At 44.5% G+C, this 22,247-nt stretch overlaps 1 protein-coding gene across 2 annotated transcripts in view; it reads left to right on the forward strand.

The window, feature by feature from the left end:
- Positions 1-209: 209 nt before the first annotated feature.
- The window catches only part of LOC117525534 (synaptogyrin-1-like), a 66,810-nt gene continuing 44,772 nt past the window's right edge, over positions 210-22,247 (forward strand). For both annotated transcript variants that reach the window (XM_034187401.1, XM_034187402.1), the window contains exon 1: positions 210-579. In XM_034187401.1, coding sequence (XP_034043292.1) covers positions 478-579 — 102 coding nt within the window. In that variant the 5' untranslated portion in view covers positions 210-477. The remainder of the gene's footprint in view (positions 580-22,247) is intronic.

Raw genomic sequence — 22,247 nt, forward strand, 5'->3', positions numbered from 1 at the left:
CCCCTCTGTTGAAAATAAAAGTTATAATTTCAAAAGAGAGAGAGAGAGAAAGCTCGTGACTCCGTGTGGTAATCCTGTGAGCCGAAGCGCGTGCCGTGTTAACGCGTGCGCGTGCTCGAGGCCTTTTTACGTCCAGATTGGAGGAGTGCGCTCCGACGCAAACTGCCGACGCGCGCTCACGGTATTCGCCAACGGCTTCTGCGCACACGCACAGAGAGAGAGAGAGAGAGAGAGAGAGAGAGAGCAAACGCCTCCTCTGCTAGACCTGCGTGCACCATCAGGGAATTTAGAGGTTAAATTAAAAACAACAACGGGAGAGGCCGTGCGTCACGGGGAAGCGCGCATCCACGTCGGCGCTGCGCCACACGGGCCAGATTTTCCGCGTCGGGACCCGGTGCGCCGCACACCCTGCGCCTTTGATCCAGCAGCGGGGAGGAGAGGTGGACCAGAGGAGGCGCACAGAGGAGGAGGAGGACCATGGAGGGGATGCAGGCGTACGGAGCCGGCAAAGCCGGAGGAGCCTTCGACCCCATCACCTTCTTCCAGCAGCCTCAGACCATCCTGCGCGTCGTGTCGTGGGTGAGCCGTCGCTCCGGCGGTTTCTTGATTGCATATCATTTGCATACGTCACCCAAACGCCTGTGTGTGCGCGCCTTTGGACTGCGTGCGCGCATGTGAAATCCATTTTTGATTTATTTGCGTAAAATAGCCTGAGTGGCTTCGAGCAAACTCCCACCCAGCTTTACCCCGTTTGTTTATTCCGGGAATAACTATTCCGTATCACAGGTGTTTGTTTGCATCAGATTTGCATGAAATTTACTACATGTTGATCGGATCCTAACGAATAACAAATACTGGTTTTACTGATGTCAACAACAGCCTGTTTATTCCACAAAGTCCACACATCATTAACTTCATCAGAGATTCAGAGCATGTTTTGTTTTGTTTTTTACATGTGGAACAAGAGAAAATACACAAACTTTACTCCTCTCTCAATACTGAGTAGTAATTAAGCAATGCTTAGTCATAATTATTCATTTCTCGTCTACAATTATGAGATGCCAGTTATGGTTACACCCATAATGAAGGCGTGGTTATGACTTGATACTGACCAGTTATACCATGAATTACTGTTTACTATGTTATAAGTACAACTCAGTATGTCATATTTATGACTTGGAATAAGTATTTCATAATTATGTGGGTATCCCATAATTATTACTATCTCATAATCCTGATTGAACATTTAATAATTGCAATATAACATCTAAAAAAATGTTACTTACCATCTCAGTGTTATGAATGAGCATTTCACAATTATACCTTAAGTTCATATGTCCAAATGATGTATATGGCCTATTGTGATATATCCCAATATTATCTCATAATTGTGGCTTACTATATTGTAAATGTAACAGCATCTCATATTTATCACTTTGTATCTTATTTCATGTTTATGATTTACCATTTACATTATTCTGACCAAATGTTTCATACTTATGACTGAGTATCTCATATTTATGAAGTAATATCTCATCATTCTGACCAAGCATATCATACACAGTAAAATCACCAGTGTAAAACTAACAGTGAAAGTGTTAAATTTACACTGGTGATTTTACTGTGTACTTATGATATAGTAGCTCATATTTGTGATGTAATATCTCATAATTTTGACCTACCTTATCATAATTATGACCTAGTATTTTATGTTTAAGCCATAATATTTCATAATTCTGACCTAGCATGTCATAATTATGACCTACTATCTCATGTTTAAGCAATAATATTTCATAATTCTGACCTATCATAATTATGACCTACTATCTCATATTTAAGCAATAATATTTCATCATTCTGACTTAGCATATCATAATTATGACCTACTATCTCATATTTAAGCCATAATATTTCATAATTCTGACCTAGCATATCATAATTATGACCCACTATCTCATGTTTAAGCCATATTTCATCATTCTGACCTAGCATATCATAATTATGACCTACTATCTCATGTTTAAGCCATATTTCATCATTCTGACCTAGCATATCATAATTATGACTTACTATCTCATGTTTAAGACATAATATTTCATACTTCTGACCTAGCATATCATAATTATGACCCACTATCTCACGTTTAAGCAATAATATTTCATAATTCTGACCTAGCATATCATAATTATGACCTACTATGTCATGTTTAAGCCATATTTCATAATTCTGACCTAGCACATCGTAATTATGACCTACTATCTCATGTTTAAGCCATAATATTTCATAATTCTGACCTACCATATCATAAATATGACCTAGTATCTCATATTTAAGCCAAAATATCTCATAATTCCTACCTAGCATAATCAAACTTATGACCTAGTTTCTCATATTTATGCCATATACTTATGACCTAATTTTGCATATTTGTGATATAATATTTCATAATTCTTATCTAGGATATCATGAGCTAGTATCTCATATTTCTGGACAAAATATCTCATAATTGTGAACTAGCCCATCTTACTTATGGCCTAGCATCTCATATTTTTGACATATCTCATAATTCCTCACCTGACATTACTACGTATGACTTAGTCTCTCCTATTTATGATGTAATATCTCATACCCCTGACCTAATGTATTATACGTATGGCCCAGTTTCTCATATTTCTCAAGTAATATTTCATACATCTGACCTAGCATATCATACTTATGACCTAGTATCTCATATTTGTGACGTATTAGCTCTAAATTCTGAGCTAGCATATTAGCATATCATACTTGTGAAAATTCTGCGTTAAGTATCAAACGTATGACCTAGTATCATATTTATGAAGTATCTCATAATTCTGACCTAGGTGGCATACCATACCGATGACCTAGTATCTCATATTTAAGACATCGCATAATTCTGCCCTAAGCATCATACGTACGACCTAGTATTTCATATTTATGAAGGAATATCTCATAATTCTGACCTATAGCATATTATACCTGTGACCTATATTGCATATTTAGGAATAAATATCTCAAAATTCTGACCTAGCATATCATACATGTGATGTATTCTGGCCTAAGCATCATACCTATGGTATAGTATCTCATATGTATGATGTCACTCACTCACTGACTCATCTTCAACAGCTTTTCCGGGTCTGGGTCGCGGGGACATGATGTATGATGTAATATCTCATAATTCTGACCTAACATATCACATTTATGACCTAGTATCTCATATTTATGACGTGATATATCATAATTCTTACCAAGCACATCATACTTATGACTTACTATATAGTATTTAAGACATAATATCTCATTATTCTGACATAGTATATCATATGTATGACCTACTATCGCATACTTATGAAGAAATATCTCATAATTCTCACCTAACGTGTCATGCTTATGACCTAGTATATCAAATTCATGATGCAATATTCCACAATTCTGATCTAATTGTTCATATTTATGACCAAGTATCTCATACTTGGTCATAAATTACATACATACATACATTAAGTACATACATGTATGAGGTGTCCTGAGGTGTGCTCAGCTGGGACGTTTGCATGTTGTGTGCTGGGCTGCGCTCAAACACAGACTCTGTTGATACTGAAGCTGACATGATGAAAAAAGAGCCATGGAAACTATCACTGTCAACGGCAATAGAGTAAATGTAAAAACACACACATATAGGCTATAGGCTATATCAGATAGATAGATAGATAGATAGATAGATAGATAGATAGATAGATAGATAGATAGATAGATAGATAGATAGATAGATAGATAGATAGATAGATAGATAGATAGATAGATAGATAGATAGATAGATAGATAGATAGATAGATAGATAGATAGATAGATAGATAGATAGATAGATAGATAGATAGATAGATAGATAGATAGATAGATAGATAGATAGATAGATAGATAGATAGATAGATAGATAGATAGATAGATAGATAGATAGATAGATAGATAGATAGATAGATAGCACATTGCCCAAGGGGATCCATGGGCGCTACATTGGGTAATGTTTTTAAATAGGTAGCTGACATTTTGCAAGGGTGGTAATAAATTGTGCAAAGTTTCTATAATGATTTGGAATGGTGTGTGAGTCCAAAATATATCAACATCCATTGTTCACTGTTGTTACCTAATATCTGTCATTTCTCCAAAAATATTAGTCCTATCAACGTTCATCCATGACTTAAAGTACATAAGTATACCAAACGGAAAATGTCAGCTCTCCCCAGTTTATCCGTGTACGAAGTCATACACGTGCATGCATGCATACACGTACACACACACACACACACACACACACACACATATATATATATATATATATATACACACACACACACACAGGATATACGGATATAATATGCACATTTTAGTTAATTTTATTGTTAATTTTTTTATTTTTAATTTTTGACTACTGGGGTTTTATCTATCGTGATTCTATTGTATGTGCAGCACTTTGGCAGCACATTTTTGTTGTTAAATGTGCTATAAAGTGGATTGGATTGGATTGGATATATAAAATGTCCAGGTATGGTGTAAGCAGCTCGGTCTTTATCTGATGTCCACCTCAGAGGTGTCAAGTATCCATAGTAACAGCCACATCCTGAGCTGTGATATTTTGTGCGATGCTGCAAACAAACACGCTGTGTTTTATCCTCTGAGGTAACAACAACTATTTGCATGGCCACAAGCTGTGTGAAAACATAGTTAAAGAAAGAAGGAAGAAGTGAGAGCAGATGTGAATTGAGTGTTTTTTATCCTTTTGTGTGTCCATCTTGGCGGTGACAGTGAATGTGTGCGAGTGAATCCACTTCAGGGAGGCTGTGATGACACAACGGTGAATGGACAAGTGAGTCACGATAGTGACAGATGGATTCAGGAGACCAACCATTAGCGTTTCCCTGTTATCCTGATGAGGGTAGCACCAGGGGGTGGAGCTTATACTAGCGCACACCGCCAAAGGTCCATCACAGAATCATGAATGCCGTGAAAATGGAAAGTTGATAGGACTAATATTTTTGGAGAAATGACAGATGAACTATGGATGTTGATAATTACATTCTGGACACACGCCATTCCAGCAGGGGGCGATAAATCATCTATATCTTAAAAACGAAGTGGCTTCTGTGTATGTGTGTGTGTGTGTGTGTGTGTGTGTGTGTGTGTGTGTGTGTGTGTGTGTGTGTGTGTGTGTGTGTGTGTGTGTGTGTGTGTGTGTGTGTGTGTGTGTGTAATTTTGATCACAGAGAAACCGGGGAGAGGTCACATTTGCTTTTGGTATGTTTATGTATTTTGGGTCACGGATGAACGCTGCAAAAACAGAAAGTTGATAGAACAAATATTTTTGGAAAAATTAGGGATATTAGGTGACAACAGTGAACACTGGATGTTGATAATTACATTCTGGACACACGTCATTCCAGCAGGGGGCGATAAATCATGTATATCTTAAAAACAAAGTGGCTTCTGTGTACGTGTGTTTGTAACTGTGATCACGGAGAAACCGGGGAGAGCTGACATTTGCCGTTTGGTATGTTTATGTATTTTGTGTCAAGAATGAATGCCGTGAAAATGGAAAGTTGATAGGACTAATATTTTTGGAGAAATGACAGATGAACTATGGATGTTGATAATTACATTCTGGACACACGCCATTCCAGCAGGGGGCGATAAATCATCTATATCTTAAAAACGAAGTGGCTTCTGTATGTGTGTGTGTGTGTGTGTGTGTGTGTGTGTGTGTGTGTGTGTGTGTGTGTGTGTGTGTGTGTGTGTGTGTGTGTGTGTGTGTAACTTTGATCATGGAGAAACCGGGGAGAGGTCACATTTGCCGTTTGGTATGTTTATGTATTTTGTGTCAAGAATGAACGCCGTGAAAATGGAAAGTTGATAGAACAAATATTTTTGGAGAAATGACAGATATTAGGTAACAACAGTGAACACTGGATGTTGATAATTCAATTCTGGACTCACACGCCATTCCAGCAGGGGGCGATAAATCATCTATATCTTAAAAATAAAGTGGCTTCTGTGTATGTGTGTGTGTGTGTGAGTAACTTTGATCATGGAGAAACCGGGGAGAGCTGATGTTTGCTGTTTGGTATGTTTATGTATTTTGTGTCAAGAATGAACGCCGTGAAAACAGAAAGTTGATAGAACAAATATTTTTGGAGAAATGACAGATATTAGGTAACAACAGTGAACACTGGATGTTGATAATTCAATTCTGGACTCGCACGCCATTCCAGCAGGGGGCGATAAATCATCTATAGCTTAAAAACGAAGTGGCTTCTGTGTACGTGTGTGTATATAACTTTCATCACGGATAAACCGGGGAGAGCTGACATTTGCTGTTTGGTATGTTTATGTATTTTGTGTCAAGAATGAACGCCGTGAAAACAGAAAGTTGATAGAACAAATATTTTTGGAGAAATGACAGATATTAGGTAACAATAGTGAACACTGGACGTTGATATCACCATGAATCAGTCCCTGGTAACCAGACAAGAGCTGAACAAAGGAAATACATTTCAACCTGGCCAGGTGTAAAACATGACATCAACTAAATGTGCCAAATAATAAATACAATTATTCAGAAAACTTTCTCATTTTAATTTTCTGAACTTTGACTTAAAATCATGTGCACCTGTACCTGCTGCGTTTCTCTCATCATTTCTTTCAGTCTTTCCTTTCATAGTATGTCATAAGTGAATATGCGCCTGTCCAGATGTTTGCAGCACACTGACTGGAGGAGTGAGTGGCTGTTGACTGGAGAGCACAATAAGGGTGTGTGTGTGTGTGTGTGTGTGTGTGTGTTACTGCTGAGACTGTGATTATGTCTGTCTGTGTCATCGTATACCCTTGGTGCTGCAGTGTATCTCGAGTTGCACTCTTTTGCAAGCTCTCTCTCTCTCTCTCTCGCTCTCATTGCATGAGCCACTGCTGCCATGGTGACCACAGCAATCAGGTATTCCCGGTCCAAGCACGGCTGCACACAATAAGCCGATGCCCATCCTCATGCATACACATATAAAAGAATAGAAAATCCACCAGCAGTGATGCTGCATTATTCAGGAGTCCGACTCGCTCTTTGCTATCTGCAGCATTTGCTAACTGCACTGGTGTGAGGTTATGTTTTGTCAGTCTAGTTGGCTTATTAGTAGGATTATTAAACCATATTTTCATAAAACTTTGTGAAAAGGTGGGGGCTGATGTGGATTAAAATCCATGACATGTTGGGGTGAAGTGACTGGGTGTTTTAGATGATGGTGACACCAAAAGACTAAAATCTCATCACCTTTAGGAATCTATCAAAATAATGTTCCCATCAACTTTTTTTAAATTTATGTTGTCCTCAGACATACTCACATGCCAGGGAAAACAATACCCTGCACGCCTCTTTGCTGATGCCCAGGTTAATAATCATGTACACATTTAACGGTTTCAATGGAGCAAATGGACATTTTCGCAACATGGATGACCCAGTTTTCACCACTAATGGATTTTATTCAAATTTTATGAATTTAATGAAACCACAAGACATCCAGCTGGTGCTGGTGTACGATATCATTTTGCAGATATGTTCTTTTGCAATGTACATGTGTGCCTTGCAGCTCCCAGTGGGTGACGCTGCTGCACTGCACATACATTATTTTATTTATTTTTTAATACGAGGTCTATTAGAAAAGAAGCCGACAGTTTTATTTTTTTTTTAAACTATATGGATTTGAATCATGTGTGATTACATCAGCCAAGCTTGAACCCTCGTGCGCATGCGTGAGTTTTTTCACGCCTGTCGGTGACGTCATTCGCCTGTGAGCACGCCTTGTGGAAGGAGTGGTCCAGCCCCCTCGTCGGATTTTCGTTGTCTGAGAAGTTGCTGAGAGACTGGCGCTGTGCTTGATTTTTTCAGAAACTGTGAGGCACATCCGAGTGGACGCCATTCGACAAATTAAGATGTTTTTCTGTGAAAATTTTAACGGCTGATGAGAGATTTTGGATTGTTTCTATCGCTGTAAGGACTTCCCACTGAGCGGGACGTTGCGCAGCGCTCAGAGGCGACGTCGTCATCCTGTTTCAAGCTGAAAACCTCCAAATTTAAGCCTCTGTAGACCCAGGACGTCGTGAGAGAACAGAGAACTTTCAGAAGAGGTCGGGATCAGCAGTTTATCCGGACATTCCACTGTTAAAGGAGATTTTTTTAATGAAAGACGTGCGGACAGGTCCGCGCGTCGGGATGCAGCCGGCGCGGTGCGGCGGCACAGGAAAAACACCTCCGTGTTGATAACCATTTGTAAAAACCGGGCGGCTTTCAGTTGAGTGAGTATCTGAGAAAGTGTTTAACAGCAGGGCATGTTCCAACTTGTCCTTAAGGCTTCCAACGGAGGTGTTTTTTCTGTGGCGGGTGCGCCGCGCCGGCTGCGAGCCAACGCGCCAATCCGTCCGCACGTCTTTCATTAAAAAAATCTCCTTTAACAGTGGAATGTCAGGATAAAGTGCTGATTCTGACCTCTTCTGAAAGTTCTCTGTTCTCTCACGACGTCCTGGGTCAACGGAGGCTTAAATTTGGAGGTTTTCAGCTTGAAACAGGATGACGACGTCACCTTGGAGCGCTGCGCGACGTCCCGCTCTGTGGGAAGTCCTTACAGCGATAGAAAGAATCCAAAATCTCTCATCAGCCGTTAAAATTTTCACTGAAAACCAGCTGAATTTCTCGAATGGCGTCCACTCGGATGTGCCTCACAGTTTTTGAAAAAATTTTGATCAAGCACAGCACCAGTCTCTCAGCAACTTCTCAGACAAAGGAATTCTGACGAGAGGGCTGGACCACTCCTTCCACAAGGCGTGCTCACAGGCGAATGACGTCACCGACAGGCGTGAAAAACTCTCGCATGCCCATGAGGGTTCAAGCTTGGCTGATGTAATAAAACGTGATTCAAATCCATATGTTTTTTTTTTAAATAATAAGGTCGGATACTTTTCTAACAGACCTCGTACATTGCTTGAATATCATTGCACTATGTTTGTAACCAAAATATTTTGGTAAAAAAGTTTCTAACATTAAAACAGTTTGTCAAGATGAAGGAAAGTCCCTTCAGTTTGTCCCTTATTCTACACAGGGTCACCACAGCAGATCCATGGTGGATCTGCATGTTGATTTGGCACAGATTTTACACCAGATGCCCATCCTGTCATAACATAGAGAATGGGTAGCGGTGGCCTTAAAACAGGAACTGCCACACTTGAAACAAGCGCACTGTTTCATATCATTTCAAATATGTCTCACATTCAGAAAGCTGAGTTGTTTTAACATTTTGATATGCAACACATGGACATTATGGAAGTACCTTAAAAGGGGAATATCTGAAGGTATCGTAAAATGACCTGGGTGTGTCATTTCAATTCTGATGGCAAACAAGAGAAAGTTCTTCTTTGCTTGTCATCAAATTGAAATTTCTCAAGTCAGTTTGTAAAAACCTCTGTTACGGTCACAAAACCAGAAATCTGTGTGTGTGTATGTGTGTTTAACCACAGCCTGCTTTCAGTCTTGTGATCTGCTTTTGGATTAGAAATGCGATGGAAATCCACCACCACACACACGGCTAAAGCAGTCAGATACAGACACAGTAGGGGAGTACACGCCCGACCGACAGTCATGTGTGAATTCATATCACATGCTCCACATTTCACACCTCTGTAATAAAAAGTGGTTCTGGAACTTGTGGGTCATTTGCTGAAAAATATGTGCAACAAACCCCTTCAGGCATTCATGGAGGATCTGTGTACTCACTTTTCTAATCTGAGAACCAGTTTCTGCAGCCTGACATTGGCACACCAAGGCCCTCACATCACTTTGCACCCAAACTCTAAGCCCAATCCTGTGGGTGCTGGTAGTGACGGCACGTAACCATTTTTCCACTGAGTCCATACATGCTATAGAGGTAGGCCTGTGATCTCCTTTCCAAACCCTAGCTTCAAGAAGCTACACCACTTTCTATATTTGATGCAAGGTAACTAAATTACTAGCAGATTTGTTGAGGTTTTCAGCTTTTCAGAGCAGAAGCTTAAAGAAACATCAGCTGTAATGCTGTCACGAGAAGAACAGGATTTCAGCCAGGCAGAAATTCCCTCAAAGTTCAAGTTGATCTACAATAGTGTTCAGAATAAAAGTAGTGCTATGTGACTAAACAGATTAATCCAGGTTTTGAGTATATTTCTTATTGTTACATGGGAAAAAGGTACCAGTAGATTCTCACAAATCCAACAAGACCAAGCATTCATGATATGCACACTCTTTGTTGGCAAAGGGTCGTAACACGGACCCGCAACAGGGGGCGCAAATGAACGGACAATGGATAAGACAAAGAGTAACAATTTAATGTTGTGAATCGCACAACTAAATACAGACACAGATAATGCCAATTGTACACAAGGTGACGTGCGGGCAGCCTCGAAGATAGGAGACCTCTGGCGATCGGAGAGCCGGGACCCACACAGCTTCCACCACCAACGGCCTGAAGAACACCGGAGCCGCCAAGTCCTGAGTCCCCAGGTGGTCACCGTCTTCGGTTGCAGACCCTGGTAGTGCTGGCAGAAGATGACAAAACAGTTATGGTGAGTGTGTATCCACACACCCAGTAATCCTTTTTCTGCAGGTCTTCAAGGAGGGAAAACCTCCACCTCCAGACACAATTTCACCCGTGCAGCTCCTGCTAGTCTCCTCCCTGGATGGAGTAAGAGGCGAAGAACGTTGCATTCCCACTATCCGCCAATCCAGCTTCAGACTCAATCTACAGGAATGCGGCTGCACACAGTTAGATCCACAATTATCACAGCAGAGAAGATTACCTTCAACGGTAGTTGATTTCTCGGCGAGGAGGTGGAGTAATGATCCGGCTTTTGTAGAGATGGTGGTGATTGGTGACAGCTGGTGTAAACGAGTGACAGCTGTCACTCTCTGTCTCGGCGCCCTCTCATGCTTGAAGCCCGCACTCCAAGCAGGGCGCTGACTGGTGGTGGTGGGCCAGCAGTACCTCCTCTTCAGCGGCCCACACAACAGGACCCCCCCCTCAACGGGCGCCTCCTGGCGCCCGACCAGGCTTGTCCGGGTGTCGGCGGTAGAAATCGGCCAGGAGGGCCGGGTCCAGGATGAAGCTCCTCTTCACCCAGGAGCGTTCTTCGGGTCCGTACCCCTCCCAGTCCACCAGATATTGAAAACCCCGGCCCTTCCGACGGACGTCCAGGAGCCGGCGAACAGTCCATGCCGGCTCCCCGTCGATGATACGGGCAGGAGGTGGTACGGGTCCAGGAGTGCAGAGTGGTGAGGCGTGGCATGGTTTTATCCTTGAGACATGAAACACTGGGTGAATCCGCAGTGAAGCTGGGAGTTTCAGCTTCACTGCGGCCGGACTGAGGATCTTGAGTATTGAGAATGGTCCGATGAACCGGTCTTTGAGCTTTTGTGATTCAACCTGCAGTGGGATGTCCTTGGTTGATAACCACACCTCCTGCCCAGGCTGGTATGCAGGGGCCGGGGAACGCCGGCGATCTGCATGGGCCTTAGCCCTCGTCCGGGCCTGCAACAGGGCAGAACGGGCGGTCCGCCACACCCGGCGGCACCTTCGCAGGTGGGCCTGGACCGAGGGGACCCCAACCTCTCCCTCCACAAGTGGAAACAATGGGGGCTGATACCCCAAACACGCCTCGAAAGGGGAGAGGCCGGTAGCAGATGAGACCTGGCTATTGTGGGCGTACTCGATCCAGGCCAGATGGTCACTCCAAGCCGCCGGATGCGCGGAGGTTACGCAGCGGAGAGCCTGTTCCAACTCCTGGTTCGCCCGCTCTGCCTGGCCGTTCGTCTGTGGGTGATACCCGGACGAGAGACTCACGGTGGCCCCCAGTTCCTTACAAAAACTCCTCCAGACCTGCGAGGAGAACTGGGGACCACAATCCGAAACGATGTCCGATGGTATCCCATGCAGACGCACGACGTGGTGGACCAGGAGGTCTGCTGTCTCCTGGGCCGTCGGGAGCTTCGGGAGAGCCACGAAGTGGGCCGCCTTGGAGAACCGGTCCACTATCGTGAGGATGACGGTGTTACCCTGGGACGGCGGGAGGCCCGTGACGAAGTCCAGGCCGATGTGAGACCAGGGGCGATGAGGTACAGGCAGGGGCTGGAGGAGGCCCCTGATCTTGTGATGATCCGCCTTGCCCCTAGCACAGGTGGTGCAGGCCTGGACATAGTCCCGGACGTCGGCTTCCAGTGACGCCCACCAGAAGCACTGCTGGACTACTGCCACGGTCCTACGCACTCCGGGATGACAGGAGAGCTTGGATCCGTGGCAGAAGTCCAAGACGGCAGCCCTGGCTTCTGGTGGGACGTAAAGTCTGTTCTTAGGACCGTTTCCCGGGTCCGGGTTCCTGGTCAGGGCCTCCCGGACGGTCTTCTCCACGTCCCATGTGAGGGTGGCCACGACAGTGGACTCGGGAACGATGGTCTCGATGGGGTCTGACAACTCAGCCTTGGCTTCCTCTTCGTGCACCTGGGACAGTGCGTCAGATTGTTGGTTTCTAGTCCTAGGACGGTAGGTGATCCGGAAGTCAAAGCGTCCAAAGAACAGGGACCAGCGGGCTTGCCTGGGGTTCAGCCGCTTGGCGGTCCGGATGTACTCCAGGTTCCGATGGTCCGTGAAAACCATGAAAGGCACCGTAGCTCCCTCCAACAGGTGTCTCCACTCTTCAAGAGCCTCCTTAACCGCGAGGAGTTCCCGATTGCCCACGTCATAGTTGCGTTCAGCGGGGGTCAACCTGCGGGAAAAGTAGACACATGGATGGAGAACCTTGTTGGACTCCCCGCTCTGGGACAGAACAGCTCCTATCCCTGAGTCAGAGGCGTCCACCTCCACTATGAACTGGTGAGTAGGATCAGGCTGCACCAGAACTGGTGCAGACGAAAACCGGCGTTTCAACTCCCTAAACGCGGCTTCGCACCGATCCGACCAAGTGAAGGGGACTTTAGTGGAGGTCAGGGCAGTCAGGGGGCTAACAACCTGACTGTAACCTTTAATGAACCTCCGGTAGAAATTGGCAAAGCCGAGGAACTGTTGCAGCTTCCTACGACTTGTTGGTTGGGGCCAATCTCTCACCGCCGCAACCTTGGCCGGATCCGGGGCGACGGAGTTGGAGGAAATGATGAACCCCAGGAAGGACAAAGAAGTGCGGTGGAACTCACACTTTTCGCCCTTCACAAACAACCAGTTTTCTAGTAACCACTGCAGGACCTGACGTACATGCTGGACATGAGACTCAGGGTCCGGAGAAAAGATGAGTATATCATCCAGATATACGAAGACAAACCGGTGCAGGAAGTCCCGCAAGACATCATTAACCAATGCTTGGAACGTCGCGGGGGCATTAGTGAGGCTGAACGGCATGACCAGGTACTCAAAATGACCTAACGGGGTGTTAAATGCCGTCTTCCATTCGTCTCCCTTCCGGATCCGAACCAGATGGTACGCATTCCTAAGATCAAGTTTGGTGAACATTTTGGCTCCATGCAGGGGCGTGAACACCGAATCTAACAGGGGCAACGGGTATCGATTGCGAACCGTAATCTCGTTCAGCCCTCTGTAGTCAGTGCATGGACGGAGTCCGCCGTCTTTTTTACCCACAAAAAAGAAACCCGCACCCATCAGGGAGGTGGAGTTCCGAATCAACCCGGCGGCTAAGGAGTCCCGGATGTAGGTCTCCATCGATTCGCGTTCCGGACGTGAGAGGTTGTACAACCTGCTGGACGGGTACTCAGCGCCCGGAATCAAATCGATGGCACAATCGTACGGTCGGTGTGGGGGAAGAGTGAGTGCCAGATCTTTGCTGAAGACGTCAGCGTACAACCTGCTGGACGGGTACTCAGCGCCCGGAATCAAATCGATGGCACAATCGTACGGTCGGTGTGGGGGAAGAGTGAGTGCCAGATCTTTGCTGAAGACGTCAGCAAGATCGTGGTACACCTCGGGCACCGCCGTCAGATTGGGGGGGACTTTGACCTCCTCCTTAGCTGTAATTCCGAGTGGAACTGAGGATCCAAGACACTCCCGGTGGCAGGTTTCGCTCCACTGCGTCACCACCCCAGACGGCCAATCAATCCGGGGATTGTGCTTCACCATCCATGGAAATCCCAGAATCACTCGGGAGGTAGAAGGTGTTACATAAAACACAATCTCCTCCCTGTGATTCCCAGACACAACCAAGGTTACTGGCTGTGTCTGATGTGTAATTAACGGGAGTAGAGTGCCATCTAGTGCTCGTACCTTCAATGGTGAAGGCAGGGCCACCAGAGGAAGCCCTACTTCCCTGGCCCATCTGCTGTCCAGCAGATTCCCTTCTGACCCCGTGTCTACCAGTGCTGGGGCGTGAAGGGTTAAATCCCCACTCAGGATTGTTACTGGGATTCGTACTGATTTATGTGTTTTCCCTGTGTACATATTATGGCCCACCCTTAACCCAGTTCCTAAGGATGGGCGTTGGAGTTTGATTGTTTGGGGCAATCTTTTAACATGTGCTCACAAGAGCCACAGAAAAAACACTCCCCGCGGGCCAGCCTCCTTTGTCTGATATTTAATTTTAATTTGGCCCTGCTCGTGTCCATAGCTTCGTCAGCAGGGGGAGCTGTTGCCACACGGAGCCCTCTGGCAGTGGAACGTGGGGAAGACGACACCTTTTCGGACCCGGAGGAGAGAGGGACAGCTTGTGCCCAACCACGCCCCCCGGCCTGCTCCCGACGGTGTTCATTCAACCGGTTGTCTAAACGTATAACCAAACTGACAAGCCCATCGAAGTCTTGCGGTTCGTCCTTAGCCAGTAAATGCTCCTTCAGAACTGGAGACAGTCCGTTTATGAAGGCGGCGCGGAGCGCAACATTATTCCAGCCGGACCTTGCAGCCGCGATGCGGAAGTCGACTGCATAATCAGCTGCGCTTCGGCGCCCCTGTCTCATTGACAGCAGCACGCTCGAGGCGGTCTCGCCTCTGTTGGGATGATCAAACACCTGTTTGAATTCCCGTACAAACCCAGCGTATGATGTCAGGAGCCACGAATTCTGTTCCCAAAGCGCCGTAGCCCAAGCGCATGCCTCACCTCGAAGCAAATTAATCACATAAGCCACCCGGCTGGCATCTGATGCATACATAACTGGATGCTGTGAAAAAACGAGGGAACACTGCATTAAGAAGTCTGCGCACATTTCGACACAGCCTCCGTACGGTTCTGGAGGGCTTATGTAAGCTTCAGGGGACGGTGGGGGGGTTTGTTGAACGGCCAGTGGAACGTCTATCTGTGGCCCAGAGCCAGCAGGAGGAGTCACTGCAGCAGCGCTCGAGTCGCGCGCTTCCACTCTGGCGGTGAGAGCCTCCACCCTCCAATTGAGGACTGCATTCTGCTTGGTTACCAGATTTAACTGAGCGGTGAAAGCGGTAAGGATTTGCTGCAGATCACTTACCACGCCTCCTGCTGACGCCTGCGCTCCTTGTTCTCCCATTGGCTGTTCAAGCTGTGGTTGACGCCCCTCGGGATCCATGACGAATGGCCGAGAAATCCTGTTGGGAAAGGGTCATAACACGGACCCGCAACAGGGGGCGCAAATGAACGGACAATGGATAAGACAAAGAGTAACAATTTAATGTTGTGAATCGCACAACTAAATACAGACACAGATAATGCCAATTGTACACAAGGTGACGTGCGGGCAGGCTCGAAGATAGGAGACCTCTGGCGATCGGAGAGCCGGGACCCACACAGCTTCCACCACCAACGGCCTGAAGAACACCGGAGCCGCCAAGTCCTGAGTCCCCAGGTGGTCACCGTCTTCGGTTGCAGACCCTGGTACTGCTGGCAGAAGATGACAAAACAGTTATGGTGAGTGTGTATCCACACACCCAGTAATCCTTTTTCTGCAGGTCTTCAAGGAGGGAAAAACTGCACCTCCAGACACAATTTCACCCGTGCAGCTCCTGCTAGTCTCCTCCCTGGATGGAGTAAGAGGCGAAGAACGTCGCACTCCCACTATCCGCCAATCCAGCTTCAGACTCAATCTACAGGAATGCGGCTGCACACAGAACAATGTTAGATCCACAATTATCACAGCAGAGAAGATTACCTTCAACGGTAGTTGATTTCTCGGCGAGGAGGTGGAGTAATGATCCGGCTTTTGTAGAGATGGTGGTGATTGGTGACAGCTGGTGTAAACGAGTGACAGCTGTCACTCTCTGTCTCGGCGCCCTCTCATGCTTGAAGCCTGCACTCCAAGCAGGGCGCCGACTGGTGGTGGTGGGCCAGCAGTACCTCCTCTTCAGCGGCCCACACAACACTCTTAAGGCTATGAAATTGGGCTATTAGTAAAAAAAAAAAGTAGAAAAGGGGGTGTTCACAATAATAGTAGCATCTGCTGTTGACGCTACAAACTCAAAACTATTATGTTCAAACTGCTTTTTTTAGCAATCCTATGAATCACTAACTAGTATTTAGTTGTATAACCACAGTTTTTCATGATTTCTTCACATCTGCAAGGCATTAATTTTGTTGTTTGGAAGCAAGATTTTGCTGGTTTACTAGTGTGCTTGGGGTCATTGTCTTGTTGAAACACCCATTTCAAGGGTATGTCCTCTTCAGCATAAGGCAACATGACCTCTTCAAGTATTTTGACATATCCAAACTGATCCATGATACAATTGTATGCGATATATAGGCCCAACACCATAGTAGGAGAAACATGCCCAATCAAAAAACGGCCCTTGGACCCAAAAAGAACAGTTTTACTCTCATCAGTCCACAAAATATTCCTTCATTTCTCTTTAGGCCAGTTGATGTGTTCTTTGGCAAATTGTAACCTCTTCTGCACATGTCTTTTATTTAACAGTGGGACTTTGCGGGGATTCTTGCAAATAAATTAGCTTCACACAGGTGTCTTCTGACTGTCACAGCACTTCCAGGTAACTCCAGACTGTCTTTGATCATCCTGGAGCTGATCAATGGATGAGCCTTTGCCATTCTGGTTATTCTTCTATCTATTTTGATGGTTGTTTTCCGTTTTCTTCCACGTGTTTTTTTTTTTTTTTTTGTCCATTTTAAAGCATTGGAGATCACTGTAGATGAACAGCCTATAGTTTTTTGCACCTGCGTATACGTTTTCCCCTCTCCAATCAACTTCTTAATCAAACTACGCTGTTCTTCTGAACAATGCCTTGAACATCCCATTTTCCTCAGGCTTTCAAAGAGAAAAGCATGTTCAACAGGTGCTGGCTTCATCCTTACGTAGGGGACACCTGATTCACACCTGTTTGTTCCACAAAATTGACAAACTCACTGACTGAATGCCACACTACTATTATTGTGAACACCCCCTTTTCTACTTTTTTTTACTAATAACCCAATTTCATAGCCTTATGAGTGTGCATATCATGAATGCTTGGTCTTGTTGGATTTGTGAGAATCTACTTAATCTACTGGTACCTTGTTTCCCATGTAACAATAAGAAATATACTCAAAACCTGGATTAATCTTTTTAGTCATATAGCACTACTATTATTCTGAACACTACAGTACTTTCCAACCACCATGTATAACCATCCACCTTGTTGATACAGTACAAGCGGATGAAATGAGGTTCCCTCACGTTTCTGGGAATTACCTTCAAGGACACCAAAAGGACTTTTGACATTCAGAACTAGTTTTGAAGTAGAATAGGTGCTCCTTCATGTTAACACCAGGCAGCTGAAGTTTAATAGGGATGTCTCATGGATCTCTGCCTTTGAAGATTTTCCAGGCATGTTCAACACAGAGAAGATCTTGGGAAAAACTTGAATATGCTCAAGGGATTGCATCTCTCAGCTTGTCTGGAAATGTTGCGGGGGGTCCTTCAGGAAGAAGATACTACTGGGACAAGGTAGTCTCACTGTCATACTTACCCTGCTACATCCATTTCCGTTATACCTTGTATGATATTGCAGTTGTTGTTTGTCATTGATGTCCTAGTCCAGACAAAAAAAAATAAAATAACTTCCTTTTTGCTGTTGGCTGGAAAAACTGTTCAGTAATCTGCCATGAGACAGGAAATATTATTGTAACTCTGAAGATGGTGCATGTTTTAAAAACAGAAAGAACTAGGATATGTCAAAATGAATCTTTATTCTGAGTTTGGCCACTGTGGATGTGTGTACAGTGAGCCTCTGAGAGTTCCTGGTAGTGAGTTTATTTCCCAGTGGAATTGCTCAGGGAAGCATTAGAAAACCAAATTGTGTCACACCATTAAAAACAAGTTGCCCTGCAGGTCCTGTCGTCCTCATTTCACTTACTGACAAAGAATTTTCTGTCTCGAAATCCAGATGGGAAAACGTAAAGTCCACAGACACTGTATGTGCCAAAAAAAAAAAAAAAAAAAAAGAGACTAAGACTAAGAGTGTAGGACACCTTATAGCCAACTACCACAGCAAAATCACCAAGAGTGGGAAGTATTTCAATTCAATTTCAATTCATTGTCATTATACAGTGCAGCACAATGCGACAAGTGAAACAGTCTGAAATAAAGGAAAAAAGCCAATGCACTGAGATAACAGTATAAAATAATGATAAGTGTGTAGGTTTGTTCAGGGTAGGGTGTGTTTATATATATATATATATATACGAGGGCTGTCAATAAAGTAAAGGTCCTTTTTATTTTTTTCAAAAACTATATGGATTTCATTCATATGTTTTTACGTCAGACATGCTTGAACCCTCGTGCGCGTGCGTGAGTTTTTCCACGCCTGTCGGTGACGTCATTCACCTGTGAGCACTCCTTGTGGGAGGAGTCGTCCAGCCCCTCGTCGGAATTCCTTTGTCTGAGAAGTTGCTGAGAGACTGGCACGTTGTTTGATCAAAATTTTTTCTAAACCTGTGAGACACATCGAAGTGGACATGGTTCGAAAAATTAAGCTGGTTTTCGGTGAAAATTTTAACGGCTGATGAGAGATTTTGAGGTGATACTGTCGCTTTAAGGACTTCCCACGGTGCAAGACGTCGCGCAGCGCTCTCAGGCACCGTCGTCAGCCTGTTTCAAGCTGAAAACCTCCACATTTCAGGCTCTATTGATCCAGGGCGCTGTGAGAGAACAGAGAAGTTTCAGAAGAGGTCGGTTTCAGCATTTTATCCGGATATTCCACTGTTAAAGGAGATTTTTTTAATGAAAGACATGCGGATGGGTCCGTGCATCGGGATGCAGCCGGCGCAGTGCGGCGGCACAGGAAAAACACCTCCGTGTTGATAACCATTTGTAAAATCCAGGCGGCTTTTGATGGCTTTCAGTGGAGTGAGTATATGAGAAATTGTTTAACAGCTGGACATGTTCCAACTTGTCCTTAAGGCTTCCAACAGAGGTGTTTTTCCAGTGGCGGAGCGTCGCAGCGGCTGCGAGGCGACGCTGCAATCCGTCCGCACGTCTTTCATTAAAAAAATCTTTAACAGTGGAATATCCGGATAAAATGCTGAAACAGACTTCTTCTGAAACTTCTCTCACGGCGTCCTGGATCAATAGAGCCTGAAATGTGGAGGTTTTCAGCTTGAAACAGGCTGACGACGGTGCCTGAGAGCGCTGCGCGACGTCTTGCACCGTGGGAAGTCCTTAAAGCGACAGTATCACCTCAAAATCTCTCATCAGCCGTTAAAATTTTCACCGAAAACCAGCTTAATTTTTCGAACCGTGTCCACTTCGATGTGTCTCACAGGTTTAGAAAAAATTTTGATCAAACAAAGCGCCAGTCTCTCAGCAACTTCTCAGACAAAGGAATTCCGACGAGGGGCTGGACGACTCCTCCCACAAGGAGTGCTCACAGGCGAATGACGTCACCGACAGGGGTGGAAAAACTCACGCATGTGCACGAGGGTTCAAGCATGTCTGACATAAAAACATATGAATGAAATCCATATAGTTTTTGAAAAAAATAAAAAGGACCTATACTTTATTGACAGCCCTCGTATATATATATATATATATATATATATATATATATATATATATATATATATATATATATATATATATATATATATATATATATAATACAAAAGTGTCCAAAAGTGCACCATAAAAATCATATTTACTTTTGAAATGTGGTGCTGCCACATCATGCAACCAGAAGCAAAATCAATTTAATCTGTACATTATTTCTTTATAAAGCAAACACTGTGTTAACAGGCAGAAGCTAATAGGCTAAACAATCTTACAAGGCACAAAGAATTCAAGAGTGAAGTACTTTTTGTGGTCACTGAACAGTCTGTAAAATTTAATTTCTTCTCTACAAGAGTCAAGACAGAAGTCAGACCACCAGAGCAAGAATTTTAGTTGAGGAAGCTTCTGCGATTTGAAGCGAAACGTCCTCGCATCAAGCAACCCAGTCCAGTCGAAGATTCAAGCTTCTCTACTATGGAAACCACCTGGACAACTGAGAGCCTACACAGAAACATTGCGACCAACTGTGGGCATGAGGCCCTGGCACTGGTACGTAAGCTGGAAAAGACTGCTAAAAAGATAGCTAACTTTAGAAACCACTTAAGATTTAACCTGAGATGCAAACAAAACAATGTTATTCCCAAATGCATGAAGCCAAAGGCACTAGAAGCAGGTCACACAGCAAAAAAGATCCAGCACAGTTATCTTAGGAGGATTTTGGGTCTTAGAATTAGAAGGCTTCATTTTAAAATATTAGACCTCCAAAATAATCTTGATAGTCTGCACAAAATGTTAGAAACTTTAGTGGAGGAAGAGGCCCATAATAAGATCACAAAGTTCATAGTTAAAATTCAAATGGCTGAGCATTTAAAAAGTAAGGAGCGGCAAATCAGGACGTTTCACAACCTTTTAGTGCAGAAAAGGCGTACTTTCAGTGGGAGTATTTTTAAAGATACACCGAGACAAATTAGTGACAACAGGGAAAATTGGGTAAAGAATCTCTCCAACAGGGTTCTTACACAGACAGAAAAGGATGTGCTCGCTAAAGGACTAAATTTCTCAGTGACCCCTAAACATATACCGACAGTAGATTACATCACTGCAGTAGAGTCAGCCATTAAACATAACAGTTTGTCAGAGTCAGAAGCTGGGGACCTCCGACTAAGAGTCACAGCAGCGCTTAACACTGCTAAGCCTCCACTGTCCAACATCACAGGAGAAGAACGGAAAGCTTTGTCAGCACTGCAAAAGGACCAAAGCATCCTTATCCTGCCAGCGGATAAAGGCAGATGCACGGTGGCCCTGAACACATCTGACTACGAGGCCAAGATCAACAACTTGCTCAGTGACTCCAATACATACGAACGTCTGAAGAGAGACCCCACGAGCGGCTATAAGAAGAAAATCATTAGCTACCTCCAAAACCTGGAGAAAGAGGGACTCATCGACAGGCAGACATACTACAGACTGTACCCTGGGAATGCCACTCCGTGCATCTATGGACTGCCCAAAATCCACAAACAGGACTTGCCACTCAGGCCTATTGTATGTAGCACAGATTCCATCACGTACAATGTGGCCAAGCACCTCAAGTGGATTTTGGCTCCTCTAGTGGGTAACTCAGAACATCATGTGGAGAACACACAAGATTTTGTGAACAAGATCAAGGACCTGCAGCTGGAGGCAGATGAAACAATTGTGTCTTTTGATGTGACTTCGTTGTTCACCTGCATTCCCACTGCTGAGGCCGTCTCAGCTGTGAGGCAGAGACTGCTGTAGGATGTGTCTCTACTTGAAAGGACCAAACTCACACCAGACCACATCTGCCAGCTCTTGGAGATCTGTCTTAACACCACGTATTTCCTGTTTAGGGGGAATTACTACAGGCAGATTCATGGCTGTGCAATGGGGTCTCCGGTATCCCCCATTGTGGCCAATCTGTACATGGAGCGAGTGGAGAAGACAGCCTTGACGTCTTTCACGGGCATCTCTCCCAGTCACTGGTTCAGATATGTTGATGACACATGGGTTAAAATCAAGCAACAGAAAGTTGAGGACTTTACAGAACACATCAACTCGGTGGACGCCAATATTAAGTTCACACGTGAGGATGCCAGAAACAACCATTTAGCCTTCTTGGACTGTGATGTTACGATTGGAGAGAACAGGCAGCTCCAGACAGGGGTTTACAGAAAACCAACTCACACTGACCAATATCTGCTCTTTGGCTCAA

Source organism: Thalassophryne amazonica, chromosome 15 (assembly GCF_902500255.1).
Source record: "Thalassophryne amazonica chromosome 15, fThaAma1.1, whole genome shotgun sequence".
NCBI lineage: Eukaryota > Metazoa > Chordata > Actinopteri > Batrachoidiformes > Batrachoididae > Thalassophryne > Thalassophryne amazonica.